At 55.3% G+C, this 10,703-nt stretch overlaps 1 protein-coding gene across 1 annotated transcript; it reads left to right on the top strand.

Annotated features, from left to right (window-relative positions):
- The first annotated feature begins 4,237 nt into the window (after positions 1–4,237).
- Positions 4,238–10,318, top strand: CTRC (chymotrypsin C). Its single transcript, XM_046661776.1, has 8 exons — positions 4,238–4,277; positions 5,480–5,568; positions 5,666–5,763; positions 6,631–6,753; positions 7,583–7,719; positions 8,504–8,649; positions 9,529–9,687; positions 10,304–10,318. The coding sequence occupies exons 1-8, from the start codon at positions 4,238–4,240 to the stop codon at positions 10,316–10,318; spliced, it is 807 nt and encodes a 268-aa protein (XP_046517732.1).
- Positions 10,319–10,703: the final 385 nt, after the last annotated feature.

The raw sequence follows: 10,703 nt of genomic DNA, 5'->3' as shown, positions 1-10,703 counted from the left end.
GGTATTTCCTGGGGAATGCCACCCCACGTGCCACCCAGTGCCTGAGGTGCCACCATCACTAACACAGCATGCTAGATTAAGCATTGCCTTTCAGTACCCCTTCCCCAAGGGAAGAAGAACTATCGTGCTAGCGCATAAGGGTCTCAGCCCAGGGATAGAGGATGCTGACAGGAGAGGGCTAGAAGTCAAGCTCCAGAACCCCTGCCCAGCCAGCCCGGCGATGGATACAGACCTTGAGGCTTCAGAGTGTGAGAGACTGACCAGCTGTCCCACACCAGGGCTCTCCACCGACCGGTCTCAACCAGGAGGGGGCCCTCAGCATTGGCCCGTGCAAGGCCCCCACTCCCAGCCCGGGCAGAGGGAGCAGAATGAGGAATGAAGACACCGGAAGTGACTCAGGGACAGAGAATGAGAAAGGGAGACGGCTCCTTAAAACCCGCCCCAGGTCCCACCCCCTCAGTAAGCTTTCCCCCCACTGAGCCCAGGCCCCCATCACCAAACATCAAACCCCCTACTCAGCCCCACCAAACCCCACTCAGTGAACCCCGGTACTTCCACCTGGTTTGGAGGAGAAACCCTGCCAGCCCCCTTAGGAGGCCTCAGCCAAGATGCAACAGCTGTCCCCTGAGAGTCCTATCACAGCAGCTAAAAGTGTGGGCCCAAGGCAGTGGCACCTGCTGTGGTTCTCAGGCCCTCCCCACCCCCCGCTCCTGACCTTGGCACTGCTGCTTCCGAGGTTCCCCCTCCCCTCAGCCCAGCCTCCACCGAGTCACCCTGGTTATATTTACAGCACAGTCTGGCCCTGAGTGGCTGGGGGACACTGAGACCCCAGGTCCTGGGAGGCCCCATTCCAGGCCCTGGAAAACACGAGGCTCAGCAGGATGAGGTGGGGCTTCTGGCATCCTCACGCTCTCAAGTCCTCCAGTCCATTTTGAACATGGAACCTGTAGAGACGGAATCCTTTCCCAGTCCACACCCCATCCAGCTCCCACCCAGAACTAACCTCCCCTCATTCAGGGCTCCCAGACCTTGGCCCGGAACACTTCTCACCCTGCCCAGCAGGGAGCTCCAGCAGTGCTGACCAGGGTCTTATCATCTCTGTAGTCCCAGCCCTAGCACAGGGCCTACACATAGTAGGCGCTCAGTGAACGTGGGAGGAATGAATGAGCAAACGAATGAAGGGCTGCTGTGCACACGGTACGTCAGTGCCTCACTGTCTGGGCAAACAAGAGTCACACCTTTAAGGACTCAAGTCAACCCAGCTCCAGGCCTCCAAACCTCCCACCACAGGAGGTCCACTCCCCAAGGCTTCCCCTGCAGATATTCGCAAGCCTTCCTGGGGCTGCCCCTCCAGTCTCGGTCACCACGGCCAGAAAATCAGGCCAGCCAACCAAGTGTGAACACCATCACTGAGGCAGTTGGAGCCACTGGGGTAATGGCATCCTCTGACCGTCCGCTCCCTGCACCAAGGGAAGGTCAGGAGGGGCTGGCACGAGCCGTGTCAGCCGGCACAGCTCTGGCCTCTGCCCAGTTTCTCTCAGTGAGAACACAGTTTTCTCCTTGGCTGCCCCAGGCCGCCGCTAAAGGCGCCTCCAGAGCCCAGAGAAGGCGCTCACGATGACCCTCAGAACATTTCCGGAGGAGGCTCTCAGCCATTCCGTCGTACATAAACTGACATGAGGAAGGCCACAGCCAGGGCCCAGTCACCAGCAGTGCAGTGGGCCTGGAGCCCACAGTACCTGCAGGGCCCGCAAAAATGTTGTGGTTTCCTTTAAAATCAGCAGGGAAAAAAAATGAACATAATCTAAACTGGATTATATTAGTCTATATTCCCATGCACACATAGAACATAATTTTTAATATTTTTTGATGGAGGAAGGGACCCAGAAAGGCAAAACGGCCCAGTGACAGTCCAGACTCAAGCTTTCTCCTAAGAACAAGATGACAACAACAAGAGTAGCAACAGCCAACACTTAGATGGTGCTTGCCATATGCTGGCCACTCCCTACAATAGCTCTACGAGGCAGGTACCATTTTTTCACCGCCATTTTATAGCTGACGGTGTGGAAGCACAGAGAGGTTGAGTCACGAGGGCAACATCACACAGCTGGGAAGCGGTGGCTCTGGGTTTCCATCCTTCAGGAGTATGGTCCAACGCTGGGCAAAGCACTCAGCATCCAGTCCTCAGCATCTGAAGCAGATTAAGGTGACCTCAGTTTTCTCCAAGTACAATGGTTGGTGCTGCCTTACATAAAGGGCCCCAGCTGGTAACTGTCTCAAAACAAGGAAGTTCCCCTCAGCTGATGCTGCCTGTGCCTTCCAGAGCAGCCAGCAACCTCCCTCCAAAAAAAGGTTCCATTTCTTTGTAAACATCCCAAAAAAGAAAAAAATTAATGACTCTTTATCTGGCACCTCACTATCGGTGCACCTGTGCATTCGTGGCTATTTTTGTATTTGGGTACATGTTTGAACACATGGCACGTGGCTCTGTACGTGTCTATGTAGAACTGAATGCTTTATACGAATGACACTGTTGTGTGCGTGTCTGTCTGTCTGCCTGTCCCTGTATGCTTGTGTATCTGTGGGCATGTACCCATGATGGAGACAGGCGCTAAGACATTGCCGTATTTCTCTGCACGTAAATCAGCAAACTCCCACACGTCAGGGCCCAGTTCATCAATTTCCCGAGTTGTTCAAGAGAAACTGATGCCCCAAAAGATTGCCTAAGGTCGGGGTCATCCAGCAAGTCACTGACTGAGACAGAAACCAGAGATCTTGTCTCCTGCCTCCCAAACCCTGCTGCCTCCAAGACCGGTCACCTAGCTCGGTCCACATCTGTTTACAATGTCAGTCCCCAGGTCGAGGTGACCCTTTGCAGAGTTTGCCACCAGCAACTCTGGGTCTGTGGTGGATCCCGCAGAGGGCACTGACCCCTCTGTCAGGACCAGCCTCTAGAATGCAACAGAAAGGTCCCACAGCCAGAGATCCCCCGGACACCCCAGGGCTGAGGCATGAGGTCACCACAGCAGGACAGACCCCAACACGCGCCCTCGCGTTCCCTCACGCTCCCTGTCTCTCTGTTGTTTTTTTAAATGAAAACTTCATTGATTTTTATATGCCCAAAGTAACACATGCTTGTTTTAAAAAGGAAGGTAAGCCGTATAAAATAGGAGGGTTGGACCCCTCCTGCAGCCCCACAGAACCACCACAAACAGCAGGGTGCATGGCGTTCTGAATTTCTTTACTCGGAAACAATTACTAAGGAGACCGGTGGGCCCAGCACAGAAAACAACTTCTGGGGACACGCGGATGAGTCAGAAAGGGAGGAAGAGCAGAGTCGAAGCAGCCGGGCTGAAGTCAGGCCTTGGGGCAAATGGGCTAACCAGGCGCTCAGGGGACAGGCCGGCCCTGAACTGCTGGGGTTCTTGGTGGAACTTCTGGGCACACAGTGTTCTGGAGCCACACTAAGTGCCACAAACCAACAACTGCTTCTCGGCCTTGACATTCAAGTCATGGAAGCTTAGGACTGAAAGGAGCAGAGGGTCCACCTGGTCCCGTCTGCCCATTTTAGAGATGGGGAGACTGAAGGACCTTGTGGGGAGGCAACTGAGCTGGCTCTGTGTGGCAATTTGGCCAACCAAGCACCTTTGAGAGGCTGCCCAGGCCTCAGCCTCCATCCACAGCCTGGGGAGGAGGCGCTGGAGGGCAGGACCAGACGATATCAGTTAATGAGGGAGAAAGAAAAAGACAGGAAGCAACAGAGAGCTATAAATACAGGAGGAAGCCGCGGGGCAGCAGTTGGAAGCCCCAGACTGGTGTTAGAGGCACTGACTTCAAATCCTCCTCCTGTGGTTGCCCAGCCGTGTGACCCTGGATGGCCACTGACCCCGAGTCTCGGCTTCCTCACTGCTGATGAGCAGATAATAGTGTCTATTCTTTCTACTCATAAGAGAAAGAATGAGCACACGCTCCCAGCAGAGGGGTGGGGGGCCCCCCAAACCTGCAAACCTCAGGATTCGCTCTGTCCCAGGGTATCTGGGCAACCCACGCTTCTGAGCCGGCCCCATCTCCTGCCCAAATTAAATAGTAATCACCCAAGGTCAGGGAAAGGGCCTTGTCAGAGCAGGTTTCTCTCCAAGGGCGGGGCTCGGCCTTGACCAGCTGGGCCCACTCCCCTCCCGCCTATAAGTGTGCCCCCGCCCGCCTCGAGAGCCACTCGGTCCTGAGCACCCACAACATGCTGGGCATCACCGTCCTTGCAGCGCTCCTGGCCTGTGGTAAGCTGTGGGTTGGGGACCAGCTGTAGCCAGGGGGCTGTGAGCTCGGGCTGGCCTCCTGGGGACAAGGAGAGGCACAGGGGCCCTCTGCTCTCCAGGGCGCTAGGAAAGGAGCTTTGGGGTCTGATGTGGGTTCAGACACTGCTGACCAGCTGTGTGTCAGACGAGCCACTTGGCCACTCTGCTTCCATATCTACAAACTGAGCTGACGATGTCCCTCCCCAGGCTGAGGACTAGAGACGAGGTTGGAAAGCACCAAGTGTGGGCGCGGGGACACAGTAGATGCCTCATCCTAGGTTCGCTCCAGGGACCATGGCGGCCCACCTTTCTCAGCGCCAGTGTCTCTCCTTTGAGGATTCTTTGCTCCCCCATTTTGGTGGCCTTCTCCCAGATTAGAAATCAAAGAACTTAGGTTGAGCGTCACTTACTCTTGGCAGGTCCTAGACAATCCACTTCACCTCTCTAAATCTCATTGGCTCTTTTGAAATGAGAGCACTTGATTGAGAATCCTTTCAGCTAACAACAACAACAAGAGTAATAATAGCGTCTCCTGCTTATCGTGTGTTTACCACATGCCAGGCCCTGTGCAAGCCCTGTACATTCAGGAGCTAACTGGTCCTCACAACCATTTTGAGAGGCAGGGTCTGTTCATCTCTCCACTTCACAGATGAGGACACTCACTCTGAGAGGCCCAGGATCTTGCCCAAGATCATATGTGTGGTTGGAGCCAGAATCTGAGTCCAGGTCTGTCTCACTGTGGGGCACGCGCTTTTGACCGCTCCACATGGCTCCCAGCTATGACAGCCTGGAACTCTGGGTCCAGGGCTCACACGGTCCTTATGCTGTAGCCTAAAAAGGGACAGCAGGGTAGGGGGGGAAGGACAGGGGTGCACTCACACCCATACCAGCCACCTTTTTATTTCCTTCAATGTAATAAGCATTCCCTTTACACCAGGTCCTTCACTAACCCCTTTACCTGCATTGTCTGATTTAGTTCTCAGGACAAACCACCAGGTTAGTGCTATTCTTCCCATTTCACAGAAAGGGAAGCTGAGGCCTGGAGAACTAGACGGCTTCCCCAAATTCATGCAGTAAAATCTGAACTCGTGTCTGCCCGGCCCCAAAGTCTGTGCTCTTCCCATTGGCCCCTTTCCCTGTGCCAGCCCGGCTCACCTGTGCTCTTTCTTTCCCATCTCGCTCAGCCTCCTGCGAGGTCCCCAGCTTCGAGCCCAACCCGTCAGCACGGGTGGTAGGAGGAGAGACTGTCAGTCCTCACAGCTGGCCCTGGCAGGTAAGCAGAGTGCTGCAGGTGTGCGAGGTGGGGTGGACAGGGTGAGGTGTGAGGGCCCCCGGGGGCTGACACGTGGCCCTCCCACGCCCTCCTCCAGGTCTCGCTCCAGTACCTCAGGGATGACACGTGGAGGCACACGTGCGGCGGCACCCTGATCACCGACAGACACGTCCTCACAGCTGCCCACTGCATCAGGTGAGCGGAGATGACGCCCAGAGCCCCGCCATCGATTGCGCTGGCACAGGAGCCTGACAAGCTGTTTTTAGCACCTGCCACACACTCCAGGCCCTGGGCAAATATGCTACTCACACCCAGTAACTCAGTTGTTCGTTTCTTCATTCAACAAGCACTTATTGTGTACCTAGTATGTGCCAGGGAACACAGTAGTGAAGACAAAATGTGTGCACGTGGGAGCTGATATTCTCGTGGAAGACAGAGCACAGACCATTAAACAAGCAAATGTATAACATCAAGTGGCAATGAAGGAAAGTAAGGCAGGAAGAGGATAAAAAGTACGAGGGGCTCTGTTTCAAATGAGGTGGCCAGGGGACACGCTCTCTGAAAAGAAGATATTTGAGGAAAGAGCTGAGAGAAGTAAGGGAAGAAATCATCGATTTGGGGGAAGGGTGCTCCAAGTGGAGGAACAGCCAATGCAAAGGCCTGGAGGAGGCAGCCTCTGTTTGTTTGAGAAATAACGAGGGAGCCCGTGTGGCAGGACTGAGTGAGGGGAGAGGAGGTGACTTAGAAGGAACGCAGCAAGAACAAGGGCGGCTTGGACTAGCTAATCGTCACGGCAGCCCTGGGAGGCAAGTTCCAACATTACCTCCACCTCACCGATGATGGAACTGAGGCCCGAGGCTGCCCGCCCAGTGGAGCCTTCCTACCCATCCAGGAGTCCAAGTGGACTTCACTCCAAGACCAGGGTCCTTAGCCCGAGCCCTGGGAAGAGCCAACGGGGGTGGACACCCCTCCCCCAAATGATTCCCACCGCGGCCACGTCCCTACCCCAGTGGCCGGCAGGGGCAGGAGGCCACCCTGACCCAGTCCCCTTCCTCTGCTCAGCAACCTGACCTACCGCGTGGGCCTGGGGAAGCACAACCTGGCGGTGGAGGACGAGGAAGGCTCCGTGTTCGTGGGTGTGGACACCATCTTTGTCCATGAGAGGTGGAGCTCCCTCCTGCTATGGTGAGTGCCCAGCTGGCCATCTCATGGCCATGGGGACAGCACAGAAGAAGCAGGGGTCCCTGAGAAGGAGCTGCGGAGCCTGCCCCGCCCTGTCCCTGGACCCCATCCTTACCCTGAACCGCCAGCAGACGACTCCTTTATGCGAACTGGCAAAATGCTAAGTGGAGACAGACAGCCCGCCCCTCGCCTTCAGTGGCCAAGGGTCCTGGAAGGTTTGCAGGGTATAAAGACCCCGAGGCCCCCACAGTGTCCTGCCTGACGTCTCTCAGCCAGAGGCTGAGGCAGGACTCACCTTTATTGAGTGCCTACTGCATGCCCGCATTGCAGTAAGCACTTTATACGCCGTCTCTTATTTAATCTTCACAACAGCCCTAGACAAGGAACTGAGACTATGTCCCAGGTCACACAGCCCAGAACACGGCAGAACTAGGAATCAAACTAGGGTTGCCAGCTTTCCTTCTGGTAAGAGGCAAGTGTCCCTCTTTCATCATTATAATTTCCAACTTGTTTTAGCTTAATTTCCGGTTGCTACATAAGCTGCAGTGGTTCAGGATGCCTCTGCTCTCATCTCCCCTCTGTTAAGTCTTTCATGATGTAAAGACACACGCGAGAGAAGTTAGGTTCTAAAGGGGCGGCCACCGTGTTAGAAGGCAGATCATTGGTCTTCCGACATCTTGGTCGGCCAGTAAGAATCTGGTGGTCCAGGATGTTTATGAAGGACCCCTGGTCACACTTTGCCTGACTCCCAACTCACCACCTGGGCCTCTTAGCCTTGGCTTGGGGGGCCAGGGCCTTCCTGCCCACTCACCACCTCCACTTTGAACTCCAGGAATGACATCGCCATCATCAAGCTGGCAGAGCCCGTGGAACTGAGCGACACCATCAAGGTGGCAAACCTGCCGAAGAAAAACATCGTGCTGCCTAAGGACTACCCCTGCTATGTCACTGGCTGGGGCCGCCTCTTGAGTGAGTACAGCCCCTGGCAAATCATGGGAGCCTTCCTGGAGGAAGCAACTCCCACAGAAAGCACACCAACCACATTTGCCCATCACTTTTCCTGTTTGCCTAAACATCTTCAGATCTTTTCCAGCTTTGTAATAATAACAGCTAGTATTTATTAAGCACGTTCCATGTGACAGACAGTTTAACAAGTACACATCAGGGGTGTCAAAAGGATTAAATGGATTAGAACTTGTCAGGTCTTGGGACAGGGCTGGGCACATTACTAAGTGCCATCTAAGTGACTATGAAATAAACTAACCAAACCATTTGGGGGGTGGGGGATGGTACACCATAGGCCCAAATAAATTCCAAGTTAATTAAAAGGTAAAATGCAAATCAATGAAACTATGGAAGACAGAGAAAAATGCAGATCAGGACTTGGAAAATCCTGGGATGAGAAAGACCTTTTAATGCGTGACCCCCAAGACAGAGGCCTACGAAGAAATGATTGACGATTAAAACCCCAGAATCCAAATTAAAGAGAACTCAACTCAAAGGGCTTTCCATGGACTCGTTCTGCCTCCCGCCTGCTCCCCCGCCACCCCACCTCCAGAGGGGCTCTGACCCAAATAGTTTGGGACCATTGGCTCCGAGTCTCACCTCTCGATTAAGGGCCTGTGTGTGGTTCCCATGAAGTCTGGCCAGAACTCGCCGGGGTCCTATTCCAGCCCCGTCCAGCCCTCTGTCACACCCTGAAGGCCTGGGGCTGCCTGGGCGGGCTCCCCGCTCACCCCCGTTCTCTCCCCAGCTGGTGGTCCCCTTCCCGACGAGCTGCAGAAGGGCCTGCAGCCTATAGTGCCCTACGCCACGTGCGCCCGGTTCGACTATTGGGGTTTCCTGGTGAGGAGAACTATGGTGTGCGCTGGGGGTGACGGCATCGTCTCATCCTGCAACGTGAGTGTCTGGCCCTGCACCCCATCCCTACCCCCTTACGTGGAGGGGGGCAATGAGAAAGGCAAAGGAGGGAGAAGTGGGGAGACCCACACCGGCATACCTTTCCCGGGGAGGAGACTGAACCCTGGGTGGGCAGGAGGCTTGGGAGAAACTGGTCACCGTCCCCAGCACTGCGGCGAGGACAGGAGAGTTGAGCATGAGAATCTGAGTTCAAGTCCCAGTCCCACCACTTAGTAGCTGTGCAACCTTGGGCAGGCTATTTAACCTCTCTGAACCTCAGTTTTCCCATCTATAAAATGGAGATATAGAAACTTCACAGGTTGCTGTGTGGACTGAATGAGTCTAACAAGCATAGAAGAGACTTCATTGAAGTCCCTACACGTGTTCCTTCATGCCATCGGCTCCACTGGTCTAGGGAGCCAGAGGACTTAGGGAGTCTGACACAGAACCAAGAAACATCTAGGATGATCAGGAACTGTCCTGTTTTCAAACACGTGGCCCTTTCCCCACTCCCACCGTCCTCACTTTCCCAGGTCTCCCACATGGCTCCCAGCATCCTCTCCTCTCTGGGCAGCTCACAGAGTCTTAGACATGGGAACCTGAACAGTTAGGGAAACCGAGGCACAGAGAGGGTTATCATCATCCCCAAACCACATAGCAAACCAAGAGCTACTCTGACATCCCAGGGCCTCCCAGAATGAGGCCAAGTCACCCCCGAAACACATCTTCTTTGCCTCCCTCACCATGGACACGCTGAAGCCAAAACAGGGGATACCAAGGCTGAGAGCCCAGCCCACATCCCCTACCTTGACCCGCCCCTGTTCCTGAGCCTGCTGCCAGAGGAGGCCTGGTGGCTGAGGTCTGCTCTGTCTGGTGCAGGGGGACTCAGGCGGCCCGCTGAACTGCCCAGCTGAGAACGAGGAGGGCTCCTGGGAGGTGCATGGCATCGTCAGCTTTGGCTCCAGCGAGGGCTGCAACGTTGTCAAGAAGCCCTCCGTCTACACCCGCGTGTCTGCCTACATCGACTGGATCAACAAGGTGGGTGCCCAGCCCCCAGCCCTCCTTCCTCACCCCCAGCCCCTCCCCCTCACTCACCCAGTCCTTCACTCACTCCCCCACTTACTCCTTCACTCATTCACACATTCACTCACTCATTCAAGAACTATTGAGTGCTGACTGTATGCAGACCTCGAGTCAGGTGTGACGAAGGAAACGGTGTTGACTCCTCCATCCATTCATCCATTGGCTTCAGCAAACACTTGTGCCCCAATCCCAGGCACCACACCAGTCCCCCCAAAAGTGAAGCGTGGCCCCATGAGAGCAGGGCCCAGCAGAGGAGCGGGGGCAGCGTGCACGGCCATGAATATCTTATGGGGGAGACAGAGGTTCACTCTGGGCTGGGGCTTTCATACTGCGGGCAGGATGTGTTCTGAGCCCCATCTGCGCAGTGGTCTGAAATGCTGAGGGGGCTCAGACTCCTCGGGCGGGGGCAAGACTGGATTGTCAAGGCCCAGGGCTGCCTGCCATGACCCCTTGTTCCTACTCTCCCAGTGAAGCCTTGCGCTGCCCCAGAACGGTGCACACACACACACACACACACACACACACACACAGAGCCCCCCCAAGTCCTTTACCCTGTTCTCTGTTCTTCCAGAAAATACAGCTCTGATTCATCTTTGGGAGCCAAAGTCACAAATTCCTGCAACCATAATAAACCTCCTTCCGCCTCAAGCTGCCTGCTTTCTTGATTTGCGCCTCCCCTGCGGGTTCCCCGGCTCTCTAGGGGCCGCCAGGGATGCAAAGAGAGACCCCTTCAGCCAGGCTGGTTAGGCCTCAGAGGGAGCTGCTGGGGGTGCTAGTGGAAGGGGACCCCAGGAAGCCACATGGTAGCCTGAGGGGATATGAGTTAAGGACAGACCAGACACTTGCCCCCAACATCTCACAAGCTGTGAACCGCTGCGGCCCTGATCAAACCACCCTCTTCCTGATCCTGACTCCACAGAGGAGGCAGGGGGTCCTCAGGTCCCCCAGCTTCAGGTGGAGGATGGGGTCTC

Source organism: Equus quagga, chromosome 5, assembly GCF_021613505.1.
Source record: "Equus quagga isolate Etosha38 chromosome 5, UCLA_HA_Equagga_1.0, whole genome shotgun sequence".
Lineage (NCBI taxonomy): Eukaryota > Metazoa > Chordata > Mammalia > Perissodactyla > Equidae > Equus > Equus quagga.
The sequence above is the reverse complement of the archived record's forward strand: the minus strand, read 5'-3'. Positions and strand labels throughout refer to the sequence as shown.

What these genes read in the sequence shown, in the direction of transcription:
- CTRC (XM_046661776.1), top strand. Translation starts at nt 4,238, where the DNA reads ATGCTGGGCATCACCGTCCTTGCAGCGCTCCTGGCCTGTG. An exon ending in TGCAGCGCTCCTGGCCTGTG is followed by an intron (nt 4,278 to 5,479) that starts GTAAGCTGTGGG and finishes CATCTCGCTCAG; the next exon opens with CCTCCTGCGAGGTCCCCAGC. An exon ending in GCATCGTCTCATCCTGCAAC is followed by an intron (nt 8,650 to 9,528) that starts GTGAGTGTCTGG and finishes TGTCTGGTGCAG; the next exon opens with GGGGACTCAGGCGGCCCGCT.